Source organism: Dermacentor andersoni, chromosome 4 (assembly GCF_023375885.2).
Source record: "Dermacentor andersoni chromosome 4, qqDerAnde1_hic_scaffold, whole genome shotgun sequence".
NCBI lineage: Eukaryota > Metazoa > Arthropoda > Arachnida > Ixodida > Ixodidae > Dermacentor > Dermacentor andersoni.
This window is the reverse complement of record NC_092817.1, coordinates 156,600,454-156,615,471: the sequence shown is the minus strand read 5'-3', so window position 1 is coordinate 156,615,471 and position 15,018 is coordinate 156,600,454. Positions and strand designations below refer to the sequence as shown.

The 15,018-nt window shown below is 45.2% G+C and overlaps 1 protein-coding gene across 2 annotated transcripts in view; it reads left to right on the top strand.

Moving 5' to 3' along the window:
• LOC126537970 (uncharacterized) overlaps positions 1-15,018 on the top strand; it is a 147,223-nt gene that overhangs the window by 108,636 nt on the left and 23,569 nt on the right. For both annotated transcript variants that reach the window (XM_072287962.1, XM_050185084.3), the window contains 2 exons: positions 9,782-9,979; positions 11,626-11,823. In XM_072287962.1, the coding sequence (XP_072144063.1) occupies positions 9,782-9,979; positions 11,626-11,823 (396 nt within the window). The remainder of the gene's footprint in view (positions 1-9,781; positions 9,980-11,625; positions 11,824-15,018) is intronic.

The window sequence follows — 15,018 nt, the reverse complement described above, 5'->3', positions numbered from 1 at the left end:
GACTTATTCAAGCAGTTAACATAACTTAACCGTATAACCAGACTTTTTACAAGCTGGACCTGTGCTGAACTATTGAGGAGTAACCCTTTGTTGGCTGAGGGTTAGTATACCCAACGGACATGGATTGAGAAATAGAATATCAATTCAAAGAACGTAACGAAGCCCTTCTGAGGCACTTCCTGCACCATAATTTAAGACTCAAGGCTTAGGAGGAAGCATGTCGAGTACAATACAGAAATGAGATGATAAATGCTGGCTGTTTTTGTTTAGGCACCCTAAGAAATTTTCAGTCCACCTGAACAGAGATATAACAGGCCGCCGATGGAACAGTTCAAGAATCTCTCTATCTTGCCTGCCTAAGTAGATTTCCCTAAAGGAGGACATACTTGAAGTAATGCACATTCAGATTACGGTGCAGATCCATTCTTTATGAATGAAATACGAGTCATTCCATGACTACGCAAATTGCAAGTAATGTTGCACCCTGCGTCTCAGTGTCTTCTAAGGAAAATTTACGTAACTGAAGTAGTATTTTTATCAACTAGCGGATCAGCGAGAACAAATACGAGGTAGACTCCGATGTTACAGTGAATTTAGTCCCGTATTCAACAACGCTCCTCTCAAAACTTCCCTTGAGGGCGGCTTTTCATTTCATAAACTGTCTTTCAGTCGAAACGTCCCTTGAGTGAATGGAAGCTCAAATGTTCTGCTCGAGAATATCAAGGTAGCCCCGCAGCTACCTTCAATCACTCGTCGATTTCAGTTAGAGTGTAAGCATGGCTGCCACGTGATCTGTCGCTTACTGTGTCAACTTTTTGCCTATTGCCTCCTTCGCTTTTCTTTCCCCAACGATGCTGATCACCTTCAAGGGCTTCGTTTTACGGGCTGGTTAGATCTTCTGGTCTGCTTCGGAAATGGCGTATATCTAGTGCGGTACCACAACGGATAGACCGCGCTGTCAAGAAGACCACCCGGTTGTGCCACGATCTGTCGTCTTATTCCGGGCACGAGGCAGCTGATGACCTGCATTAGGGTATTCTTCGTGCGAGTGTTATCGACGTCATTGCTTACTAATGTTTCTCGCGTCTGATCGTACAAAGCTGCATCAGTTGAAGCGCGGCGCAGAAGATTAAAACTACGACGAACTTCAAACCACAGAAAAGAAAAGAGCTCTCCTGCCATTAGTGTGTGTGTGGTCTACACGTAAGATTGCTGCAGGCGCATATGGCTGCGCGAGCACCGGCGCTATCTCCGCGTGAGCGGGTTGTACTCTGGCAGATCGTCACTCACTACGCTAATTCATGGATTGCAAAGCGCTCCGCATTAACGTGATCTTCTCTTTGAACGAGCAGGTACACTCATTCTTATTTTTGCAATATTGCCTCATTTTTAGCAGGTATTCGCTCTGCAAAAAGCGAATAGTGTAGTGCAATTTTGTGTATGAACTGCACACTCGGCGGTAATTCAAGACAGCCTCAAATTACGTGATCACTGCTTCAATACACACGAGTTTAATTTGCTTAGAATACCCTTAACCACCCGAGCGAAACAAGGAAGAGATTACCCATGAAATAGCTTGCAGAATCATACCTACATGTATACATAGGTGAATGGAATGTTTTATTTCAACAAAAAAAAAAGAAACATGATAACAATAAAACGGGGAATGGCTTTTGAAAATTCCATTAACATTTTGTGATACGTAGACTGTAGCAGTTGCGTACCTCCTAATACAAGCAATGGTAGCAAGTGGTTGCAGACGTATGTAACATCCCTTTAGTGGGTGCATTCTGTAGGTGTTAAATCACTGTACGTGTCCCTGGCTGCACAATTGTCAGAAAAAATAAGAAAAGATATGTTTGCAAAATATAAATAAAAGCAGCTCATGCTCACTAAATGTACAAAATATCATGAACTGAAAAAAATAATTATCAATGAATGCACTTACTACCAAATACAACCGAGAGTAAAAGAAGTTTACTACTTAAGCTCGTTTTGACCTTCGTTATCATAACTGCATGTTTAGCACCAACCCCTATTTTACAAAGGAACCAGGCTCGCAACACCAGCACGCAGCTCCACTGTTTTTGCATGTTAGCTGTATGTGTGATTGCTTTGGTGTAGAAATAGAGAAGAGCTCCAAATAATGTGTCCTGCTGCACTGCAGTAATCGCCGCAACATTCTGACAGATGTCTACGTCCTTTCCAAAATCTCACATGCTCAAACATCAAAACCAAAGCCATTCTGCTGCATGCATTTGCCTTCACAGACATCTTCTAGGCGACCGTTTTTTTTTTTTGTCGTCTGAGTTTATTTTCCTCAGCTGTTTTCATTAAAACTGCACGAGTCCTTTATTTTTGCTCATCTTAGTGCCAGTAAGCAATAATCTTGCATTACATTCCTCTTTTTATGCGGTATAATTGCGAAAGGAGCGTGTCACCTGGCCCTACAAACACAAGCAGTAGTGCTAGTTACTAAGATATTCTGTGTACAATCTAGCACCATTCATGTTCTAGAAATTAACCTGTCGGGTGCAGTCACCCACCGATTGGCAGCAATAAATATTTGCAGAAAGTATGCTCGCGCAGCTGAGGTTGCAGCTCGATGTCGATATGAATTGTGAAGGCAGGAACAATGCATTTTTTCCCTCGGATGTGGTTGCCTGCTGGCTTCCATGGAGCTTGCATAGCTTCATCAATGAATCGAGGAAGAAAATTTCGGGTAGCATTTGGCCTTGTCCGATCCCACGACCGGACAAATGGTGGTACAAACTGTCGCAATGTTGATACAGAATAATACAGCATAAAGATATTAGAAATAGTACAGAAAAGCTGACATCAATGAGGAAAATGTACAACTGTTCATGCGGTGTGATACTACTAATGATACTTCATGATACCACTAAATACTAAAGGAATAACTACACATGCTACATAATGGCTGCATTACAAATGTAATGCAGTAAAAGTTCGTATCAGTAGTTGTATGATTAACTGGAACGGATGACTTCACACATCATAATCATGACTATGCTCTACAAAATAAGAACACAATATGACTGTTGAAGAGGAATCCAATACAAATGAGTCTTCTTTTTGTGCGCGATGGCACAGCTGTTCATTGTATGTGGTTCTAAGATACCATATCTTAAATACCAAGGTATCCATTTTGCCGTTTTGTAAATGTTGCGAGACGTAATTGCAATATTATTAAAAGCTGATGAAAATAAGCACATGATAATTACCAGGAAGCAGCTCATCATTTTGAAGGAAGCGAGATGGCGCTATTGCAACAAGCAGGTTACAAAATGATTGATGCTTTAAGGTCTGTCACAGCCTTACTTTGCAGCACACATGTGTATTCGTTTGTCAGTTTCTCTTAACATTGCGCAAATCATGTTACAGAATGCAAAGAAAAAATATGTACAGGGTTGTCGCGCCTTTAGTTCACGGTACGTAAGCAACCGAAACAAAGAGGCAATGCACAACTAAAAGAAATTGTGGTTATTGCGTGAACTTAAAGAGGAAAAATCAGTGTATGAAGCGAGCACGAAATACTACCACCCAGCACGTTAAAAAGGCAAGGCGAAAAATTCATGGCATTATTTGACTATATCTTGCTAAATTTATTGACCAAGTCAAACATTGCATTGCGTGTAGGCAAACAAAGGGGGTACTGGAATTGCAGGCGTCTGTGCTGATTCATTGTCAGAGGTGCTACAAATCGAATAAACGGACTAACAATCATGGCATCTAAAGTGAAGCACAGGAAACAAACAGTTTGTTTTCTTTCAGCTGGTTGAGCTAGAAACTAAACTTTATCCTATCAACCATGCGTATTCAATAACTGCTTTTCCTCTTCTAAAATAGTTCTTAGGCGATCATTGAAAACACGGGCGTGCGGTATGCCAAGCATTTCTCGTTATAAAAAGCGGAACCAATAAAAGGCTGTTGTGCCCCATCTACCGCAAGCTGCAATTCATGCAAAAAAGAAAAGCTTCGTGGAGAACTATATTGCCTCGAATAATGTGCTTCAAGTGCCATTAGCCTCAGTGTGATAAACTATGTGGAGGCGGTCATGCTTGCACACATCGGAAATGTTTCATTGACAGCCCATTGGCGACTTCACACAGGACGTATTAGGGTTATGTGCTTCGATGCGAAAATGGCTCTATAATCCACATTTTCTGTAATGTTGTTTCAAGGACAAATAAGGAACCTCTTAGCAGCACTCGTTCCTGAAGCTACCAAAGCGGCAATTCGGCAGTTCTATTCGTTGTATTTCTTGAGGACTATCCGGCTCGGTCACAATACACACACACTCAATATCACCCATGATGAGCATGAATAACCGCAGTTAGGTGAATAAGACATTGAGCACATACGAACAACAAGAGGCAAAGTGACCGAACATTTTTCTCAGGCATCCGCCGTGCTCTCAGAGCTCACATCAGAAGGAATGAGTCTTTTGACAGACCTCAAACACGGCTTCCGCATGATCTATCAGTCGAACGCTCCTAGTCGCAACCAGTGATGTTAAAGAAACGCTGCTGGAATAGAACCTCCCTTAAATTCTTGGCAGGAAAGGTGAAGCCAATGCTTGCCCCGCTTTCACCTGAAATATAACTTTGTCGAGTGATACCCGCTTACCGATTTAGTGATATTTCTCTTTTATTGTAATGATAGGTTAATTAGAAAATAAAATCTGGTTGTCCAAAATGAAGAATGTAATTTCTTCTATCGATTGATTACGTTCTCCCCAATACAATATGCCAGGATATTCAGGTTTCACACTAAGACCAATAATACAGATATACATGTAAATGAGTATCTGTTTTGTAAAATAACTCATGAATTGTTAAGCAGGTTGATTAACTCTTGGGAAATGTGCAAAAATCGCTTCTTCATCATTTTTATCAGTTCTTTGTAGTTTTATCGTGCCCCTTCTGTGCTGATTCACTTTCGGGACATAGCTTTACTCGAGCAGTTTTTCTTTAACCTCCTTGGTCGCGATGTTGCCAAGCCAGGGTTGTGTATTTCGCCATGTTGTAATTTGAGAAGGAAGATAAATTACTGAAAACACATGCCCGTCATGAAAAATCACGTTTTAGAGCGCAGCTCTTTGGCGTCCGTTCCTGGGTTTCGCGTCGTCGTCGGCGTTGTCGTCGGCCTCGTAACCAGCTCCGCCCCCCTTTCATCCCCCCAGCGCTAGCAGCGACCGACTGATACGGCTGGATGCCGCTGACGCCGCTAGAGAGTCAAGATAACGTGACTGCATAGAACACCGTCGCCGCCATGCAGAAAGAGGAGGAAAGGGTCCCCCCCCCCCCCTGTTCTTGTGTGGCGGATAGGGTGCTCTTCAGTTGCCGACGCGCCGGTTATTTCACGTAGGCCCCGGCACGTCGACGAATACGTGACCACCTTCCCACGGCTAGACCTGGTTCTTAGCGCTGCGGAAGCGAGGGTATCATATTGTTTGTGTCGGCATCGGCGGCGTTGTCCCTGAAACCAACTCCGCAGCTGGGGTTGACTCACTATCGGCGTCAGCGGCATCAGTCAGTCGCTGCTATCTCTTCCCTCCTCCCTTTATCGTGGTGTCCGCTTGCTGCGCGCGCTTCTGCCCCCATCGTTTGCCGCTGGGTGTACACGCCGCCCCCCTCCCCCCTCTTCCTGCGAGTCTCCGGTTGTCAAAGCGCCGGCTCGAACTTAATTCCTTTCTTCGCTTCTCCTCCAATGCAACCCCTGTGCGGTGGCAATCAGAGAGCCAGATCGGTGGCGGCGGATCTGTATATGTGCACCGCCCGAGCCGAAATTGCCGCTGCCGTTCGCCCTGTGCGGTGGCAATCAGAGAGCCAGATCGGTGGCGGCGGATCTGTATATGTGCACCGCCCGAGCCGAAATTGCCGCTGCCGTTCGCCACTGCGAAATTATCTGCCAGTTCTTTCTGAGCCATGAGCGAGACGACCGATGGAAGTCCTCCGTCTGCTGCTGCTGCTGCTGCTGCTAAACGAGCTGCCAGAGCAGAGGCCCAGCGCCGTCGCCGTCAGAATCCAGAGGTGCGTGCCGCCGAAGCAGAAGCTTACCGTCGCCGCCGTCGAGATGATCCAGGAGTACGCGTCGCCGAAGCAGAGGCTAAGCGCCGCCGCCGAGAAGACCCTGCCGTTCGCGCCGCCGAAGCGGAGGCTCATCGCCGCCGTCGAGAGCAACCAGCAGTAAGCGAGGCTGAAGCAGAAGCTCATCGCCGCCGCCGAGAAGACCCTGCAGTTCGCGCCGCCGAAGCGGAGGCTCATCGCCACCGTCGAGAGCAACCAGCAGTAAGCGAGGCTGAAGCAGAAGCTCATCGCCGCCGCCGAGAAGACCCTGCCGTTCGCTGCGCTCAAATTTCGCATTAGGAAGTTACGCAATCGTCGGTAATTTTTTTCAAGCACATTTAGGAATGGTCTCGATTTCAGGCGCTTCTTTTGGTCGGTACATTTCTCTCGAGTCGAGGGCGCACTTTCAATGCATTTCCCGGCAAAGCAAGCGTGGTGTATTGTCCATAGAAAAGAACGGAGCCTTCAGGGTAGGAAGGCCCGTCACCTCGACATGATTCTGCTAGAAAATAAGCGCTGAGTAATGGTGTGCTTGAGAATATGGAGGTTGGTATTCAACTGCAGGGAATTTGGGGAGCATGCCAGTGTTTACATGCAACCATCGTGAGCAGGAAACCTGGTAAACTACACGCTACATATGCGAAGCGATAGAAATACAGCGTCTAGACATGAGTATAAGCTCAAGTTGACATGTGTTTTTTGGAGAAGGAGCTTCATGTCCTGTGTGCTGAAATGTGCGAAGGTGTTGCAGATACTGAATGTAGAGTGTTCTCCAGGTGCCTTTGCTGATCTTCTTATGCTGTTCTTCGCTTTTGATCATCAAATCAAATATCGGCACTTATAGTTGTCGGCTCATCAGCAATAATAATCAGTTGTTGAATGCTATTGGCGTGCATTTTACATTCTTGTGTCTTCATCTTTCTCGCGCTACTGCCTTAGTTCGTTAAGCGGTTATTTAGATAGGAGAAAACAGTTTCTTTTATGCAACGGATGTCAAAGGTTAAATAAAAAAATCAAATATCAAGAAGCATCGATACAAGGTTAAAAAGAAAGACAGTTGCTAAATACAAAGTGAAGTTTACTACATGCTTGAATAAAAAAAAGGAAAATAACAAAGTAACATCAGGCTAGTGCAAGTTTCTGCACGAACAAAGTGATCTGAAGAGTAAAATTCCGGATTTTGTAAAGCAGATTTCTTTTACTCTTGAATAAATTCCATTACTTCTTTTGTTCACGACAGAGTGCCAGTAGTTTTCTTATTACTACTGAGCTGTTTCTGCGAGGTTTAACAGTTATTGCCGAGCTTATACTTGAAAGAGAGATAGCGAGAGAGAGAGAATGATCTTTAATTCTGAGCAAGTGCAGTGTGCGCCCTAGGTGGGTGGCCTCCTTATCCCGGTTGCAGTGGGCCATGGGGACCTCCCGTGCCCGTTTGATTAGGCAGCGCTTGGACCGCTTGCGCGGAGCTAAATACTTCTCGGTCATTGATCTTCGATCCGGCTACTGGCAGATCTCAGTTGATGAAATGGACCGCGAGAAGACGGCCTTCATCACGCCGGATGGCTGATATTGGTTCAAAGTAATGCCCTTTGGCCTATGCAATGCTCCTGCGACATTTGAACGCATGATGTACTGTCTTCTCCCAGGCTACAAATGGACCACTTGTCTCTGTTAGCTTGACGACGTTATTGTTTTTTTCACACGTTTGTCAGCCACCTTACCCGACTCGCTGCTATTCTTGTGGTCTTCCGAAAAGCCGGCTTCCAACTGAATTCCATGAAGTGTCTATGCGGGCGATGTCAGATTAGCGTGTTGGGACAACTCGTTGACGCATCCGGGGCCAAACCAGATCCAGAAAAAATGTTCAAGCCGTACGCAGTTTCCTTGTGCCATGTTCTGTTTCTGACGTGCTGCTTCGTCGCCCTGTGTTCTTACTTCAGCCGTTTCGTCAAAAAACATCGCCTACGTTGCTTGACCTTTGACAGATCTTCTAAAGAAGAACCCACCGTTTTGATCTCGCCCGGAGCAATCTCACGATTCCGCGGCTCTGATCAGATTTCTGACCACCCCTCCCATACTTGCCGACTTCGATCCAGCTGCACTGACCGAAGTCCACACTGACTCAAGCGGCCATGTCATCGGCGCTGTTCTCGCCCAACAACAGAATGGTACGGAGTGCGTGATAGCTTATGCCAGCCGACCGCGGACGCTCGTTCTTGTCTCGAGTTATCAACGACCTTCTCCGTTCTTGTGCCACTGAGCACAAGCTGTCCACCGCCTACCACCCACAAACGAACGGTCTTAGGGAATGTCTCAACCGAATAACCACATACATGCTGTCGATGTCGATCTGCAACGATCACCGCCACTGGGACGCCACGCTGGCCACGCGACGTTGGCGTACAACTCGTCCCGACATGACACCGCAGGACTTTCACCCTTTTATCTTTCGTATGGTCCTGACCCCACATCGCCGTTTGACACCATCCTCCCTTCTATTCCACGTGTTGCAACTGACTACGCTCGTGAAGCAATCGATTGCGCTCACATGGCACGTCAAGTCGCCCGATATCGTTCATTAGCCTCGAGCATATACAAAAGGAGCACTATGACCGGTGCCATCGCGATGTTAAGTTCACGCTTGGTGCTTCGGTGCTCCTTTGGTGACCATGTCATCAGGTTGGCCTCTTCCAGAAGCTTCTCTCTCGCCACACTGGGCCTTATGAAGTTCTACGTCAAGTTAAAGGCGTAAATTACGAGATTTTGCTGCTACAGTTTGATGCATTTTTAAGTGCGATGCCTGTTGACGGCTTGCACGTTTCGCGGCTGAAGCCATATTTCGCTCGAAATTTTTCGCCTACCATGCGCCAAGACGGCGCTTCACCACCCGCGGGTCCTGTTACGGAAGGACGAAAGAAGAGAGAGAAAGAAGATCGGAGACGCTGGCTGCTGCGTGTTGTTGGTGGTCATTCATCTTAACAATTTTGACTCATATTGTGTATATATTGTAAATACACTCTTTCTTTACTCCCACCATCCTCGTAACAATATAAACATTTCATCAGGTTACACGGTAGGACAGCAGGAAAGTAAACAAAACTATACGAGTGGCCATTCGCCGTAAATAATTTATTTAACCGCTTGTTGAAGCTTCGTTTTTCACTTACATACGAGTCAGTGGATGTAAATTTTTTATCTGTGAAGCTTTCTTACTGAAGAACCCGCATAATTTTTTTTGCAACTTTAGCCTAAAACCGTGCGTGGACGATGCCTTCCCGCTGTATAAAATATTTGTGGATATTGGAAAAATAACGTTTTGCCATATTACGTGTGCCGACAAAGTACAATGCTTCATGTTTTCATTTTATCGCATACAAGCTGCGCGGTGTGCTTGAGTTATTCCGCACACGATGATGAATTTCTTCATCCGGTATTGTCCACTTCCTATGCAGGTGCGCGTTCTTGATGGAAAATCAAGCTTTCTTTTGCTATTCATTTTCCTAAAGTTTTTGAGCTCGTTTCAGCATTATTTACTTGTTAGCAGGCCTTGGATCAAAAGGCGAGTTTTCTTGGGTGAGGCTCAAAAACTAAAATGCGCATTTTCAAATTTGCAGACTTTCGCATGCAAAAGCCTAATAAAACCATCCCTAAGCTGACATCGAATCACAAAAGTATTTCTGATTCCACAGGAACTTCTGCGATGACGCCTTCTGGAGCTGGAGCAACGCCTTTCCAGAGCACATTTGAGCCTCCGATTTCAGTTGCGACACCAGCGGCACCAGTCCTCACGCCACCACCACCAATGAACATGCCAACGAGAACTATTAAAATCACCAGCACAGCCATTGGCAGGAGCCCCACACCTTTAAAAACTACCACTAGAACTCGTAAGTTGTTCTTGCGCAAAGTATCCTGCGCAGAAGCTACTTTTAGCATCGAATGCATTTCCAAGAGCCCTAGACAAGGGAAGGCCAAAGAAATCAAATTCTTTGCTCAGATGCTTAAACATTAGATAATTCCTAACATTAACAATTAATGTTAATGAATAATTCCTAACAATTCCTAACATTGGATAATTGATGCTGTATTGAGCAGGCACGCATGATGTCGTCAATGACTTTGGCTAAGCACGTACGGCCATGGTCTGTTAGCAAATGACGCGGAGCACCATGAATCAAAAGATATCATGCAGGAGGAAGTCCGCAACATCAGTTGCGCAACTGGTCGGAAGAGCGCGGGTTACAGCGTAGTGGGTCGCGTAGTCCACCACGACTGCAACCCACTTGTTTCCTGATGTAGATTCCGGAAATGGGCCGAGAAGGTCTAAGCTGACACGATGGAAGGGCTGGACAGGGATGTCGAGCGGCTGCAGGTAACCAGCGGGGAGCTGCGAAGGCTTCTTGCGTCGTTGGCAAACTTCACAAGCGGCGACGTAACGTCGTTCGGAACGGGCAAGGCCCGGCCAGAAAAAACGGCGACGTAGAGCGTCATAGGTTCGAGATACGCCGAGGTGTCCTGCAGTTGGGGCGTCGCGAATCACTTCTAGAACGGTTGAGCGGAGGTGTTTAGGTACGACAAGTAGGAACTCAGAGCCATCCGGATGAAGGTTACGACGGTACAGAGTACCGTCACGGGGGACGAAGAGGCGTAGAGTGACATCGGCCGGAGAGTGTTCAAAACGGTCGATTAGTGCCCTGATGTAGGCGTCACGACGTTGCTTGTCGGCGAAATGAAGCAGCTGCGATACAGAGAATACGGAAGCAGCACTGGTAATATTGGAGAAGTCAAGGTCGTCAATAGGGTAACGCGACGAGCTGTCAGCGTCTTGGTGCAGGCGGCCAGATTTGTAGACCACGGAATATAAAAATTCTTGTAGCCTCAAAGCCCATCGACCAAGCCGGCCTGTAGGATCTTTTAGCGATGAGAGCCAGCAGAGAGCATGATGGTTAGTGACTTGCCATATTGCCATATTTGCCATATTACGTGAGCGGGCAAAGTACAATGCTTCATGTTTTCATTTTATCGCATACAAGCTGCGTGGTTTACTTGAGTTATCCGCACACGATGATGAATTTTTTCACCGGATATTGTCCCCTTCCTATGCAGGCGCGTGTTCTGGATGGAAAATCAAGCTTTCTTTTCTTATTCATGTTCCTAAAGTTCTTGAGTTCGTTTCAGTAATATTTACTCGTTAGCAGGCCTTAGATCAAATGCGAATTTTCTTGGGTGAGGCTGGAAAACTATATTGCGCATTTTCCACTTTCTAGACTTTCACATGCAAAAGGATAATAGAATAATCCGCACGCTGACATCGAATGACAAAATATTTCTGCTTTTACAGAAACTTCTGCGATGACGCCTTCTGGAGCTAATATTTACTCGTTAGCAGGCCTTAGATCAAATGGCGAATTTTCTTGGGTGAGGCTGGAAAACTATATTGCGCATTTTCCACTTTGTAGACTTTCACATGCAAAAGGATAATAGAATAATCCGCACGCTGACATCGAATGACAAAATATTTCTGCTTTTACAGAAACTTCTGCGATGACGCCTTCTGGAGCTGGAGCAACGCCTTTCCAGAGCACGTATGAGCCTCCGATTTCAGTTGCGATACCAGCGACACCAGTCCTCACGCCACCACCTCCAATGAGCATGCTATCGACAATTATTGAAACCACCAGCACAGCCATTGCCAGCAGCCCCACGCCATCAACAACTACCACTACAACTCGTAAGTTGTTCTTGCGCAAAGTATCCTGCGCAGATGCCACTTTTAGCATCGAGTGCATTTCCAAGAGCCCTAGACAAGGGAAGGCAAAAGAAATAAAATTTTTTGCTCAGATGCTAAAACATTATATAGTTCCTTCGCCGATGGATATAATAGCTTTTATCATGTGCAGCCCATCTGCAGGACGAAAGCCTCGCTCCGCGATCTTCGATGGCGCTAATGGAGAAACAACGAGTCAAACAGATTTCACCATTCCCTGCCAGTCCAAACTTGTTACAGAACGTAGAATCGTTAGGTAAGGTACAGGGCCATGATCATAGGCTAGTGAGGTCTAGGATGGTTATCAAGTAGGAAAAAAGGGGAAAGTTAGTCAAGAATATGTTCAACATAGAGGAAGTAAGGGTAAAATTAGACGACTTGTGGCTGGAGCTCACAACCATGCAGCTTTAGAGCAGAAACATGAAGATTACATTGAAGTAGTGAGAGAAACCCTTACTTTTCTGGATTCCGAATGAGCAATGCAAGGGAGGGATTAAGGCACCAAGGCAACTAGTTGGTAGCCTATCGCAAGTAACGGAGGACCTATTAAAGAAAGGAGAAAGCGTGAAAGTGTATAACTTACTAGATAACATACAAGTCGCTCAAATGTGAGTACTCACAAACAAGAGAGTCAGCGATATTCGAAATTATCATGTAGGAAAGATTCAGGAAGCAGTAAAAAAGTTCTAGCATAAAATCAGCGAGATAAAACTTATGGGAGAAGGCTACATGTATGACTTGAAAGACAAGCAGGGTAATGTCATTAATATTTTCGATGGTGTAATAGAAGCTGCAAATTAATTTTTACTGTCCTCTAATTTAACCAGAGAAGCCATGAAACCTTAATGGAAAGTAGTGATGAGCAAGATAGAGAGGCTACTGCTATAACTGGCGATGAAGTTTAAGGGAAATGCAGGATATGTCCTCAAGGAAAGCGGCAGGAGGAAATGAAATAACTGTCAGTTTAATGAAAGATGGAGGAAATACGCTAGAAAATATTTCGGTCCTTTCTTGCTTTCGGCTTGGGATCAAGTGCAAGTCATCAATCAGGAAATTCATAAATCTGCGGTGTACAATCAGCCTATCTATATGGTTGTAGAAGGCATCTGATTCAGTTGAAGTACCAGCATTTATGGAAATATTGCGTAATCAGGGAGTAACCAAACCAGGGGTTAATATCTCAGAAAATATATACAGTGCTATCACAGCAACCTTCTTTCTCAAATAGAAAAATAAAAAAACTGCCTATCAAGAAAGTGGTCAAATAAGAACTCACTCCTTAAAATGCTTATCACTGAGTACTTGGATGAAGTATTCAACCTATTAGACTGGAATGCCGGAGGAGTGAGGAATAACGGAGAATGTCTCAACAACCTTCGGTTTGCAGATGACATTGGCCCGTTCTTTATTGAGGACCTTAACCAAGAAAGCGTAAGACTATTTTTGAAGAATAAATGCTGAAGACAAGGATTGTGTTTGGTAGACATGATTATTGCTGACAGGGGATTCAGATCAAGAAAAGAAAATTTCCAAGATCATATAAATAAGGTTGGAATATTACAGCTGTCATTACCGCATTCTGAATGGGAGCTTGCGACTGTCATAAAAAAAGAGTCCACAAGTATTGCATTCTGCTGGTGGCATTATATGGCTGAAAACTTCTATGACGAAAAACTTCCGTCGGAAAATTTTGCAATTCCATAACCACACCTAACTTTCCGCATCATTGACGCCGCTTCCTTTCCACTGAAATCCATTTTGTCCCTGTAATGGTCCGTATGTTATCGGGCCTAAGCATTACATGGCGTGCCAGGCTGCACTTTTTCTCCTAAAGTAAATTAGAATATCAGCTATCCCTGTTTGCTATCTGATCTACAGAACTCTTTGTCTCCTATTGTGACGCCTAGCATTTTTCTTTTCGTTGCTCCTTGAATTCAATGGTGTTGAGCATAAGGTCGAGAGCAATTTCGCGACCTTATAAAGAACAATGAAACGAAAATTGTTTGACGTAACATTAAGAGACAGGAAGACAGCAGCGTAGATAGCAGAGAAAATGGGGATTGTCCATATTCTAATCGACATTAAGAGAAATAAAATGAAGCTGGGCAGGCGATGTTACTGGTAGGTCCGATAAACGAGGGACCTTTAGAATTACATAATGGCTGCCATGGGAGGGAAGCGCCTTCGAGGACGTAGAAAATTAAGCGGTGTGATGAAATTGTAAAATTTACAGGCGTAAGTTAGTATCAGCTAGCGCACAACACAGGGGTCTTGTGCGCAAAGACACAAAAGCTGGACCGCCCGCCCCCTTCTGGTCACGCATACCTTGCTCCTTCAAGGTTCAGCGTTGAGCTGGTTGGCGCTGCATTAACGGCACATTCCTCGTAAGACTGCATAATTTGCAGCCATTAACACTGTGACTCTACTTCCGTCATGGCACTGTAATGCGATAAGTACGTCGCGTTGCTCCCCTACGTACTGCAGAGTGTGTGGTTTTTTAGAGGACGTGTACATTTGCTTGCCATGACCATTCTTATATTTGCATTAAAATGAACAAATAAGTTACTCCATACTTCCCATTGATTTTTCTACTGGTTACTTGAGATGGTTCTGGCTAACAAAAAGCTGTGTCCTTTGTTCCCCTCTCCGGTTTATTTATCGTGAACGGGAATAATTCAGCAGGTTTGATATCTTGGAGTAGCATACAGGGGTGTATTGGGCAGTGCGTCCTCGAAAATATTTTTACGTGTGGGAAGACACAGATGAAAGAGGCTATATACAGGCTATTTACACTGGAGCCAGACCGTCAGGCCGACACTCGCTCGCGCCAAGGGCAGAGACCCACTTCGTCGTCGTTGCTCGCCGGCGAAATGATGCAGCTGCGATACAGAGAATAAGCAAGCAGCACTGGTAATATTGGAGAAGTCAGGGTCGTCAACAGGATAACGCGACAAGCTGTCAGCGTCTTGGTGCAGGCGGCCAGACTTGTAGACCACGGAATATGAAAATTCTTGTATCCTCAAAGCCCATCGACCAAGCCGGCCTGTAGGATCATTTAGCGATGAGAGCCAGCAGAGAGCATGATGGTTAGTGACTACGGAAAAAGGGCGACCGTAAAGGTAAGGACGGAACTTCGCAACCGTCCAGACTACAGCAAGT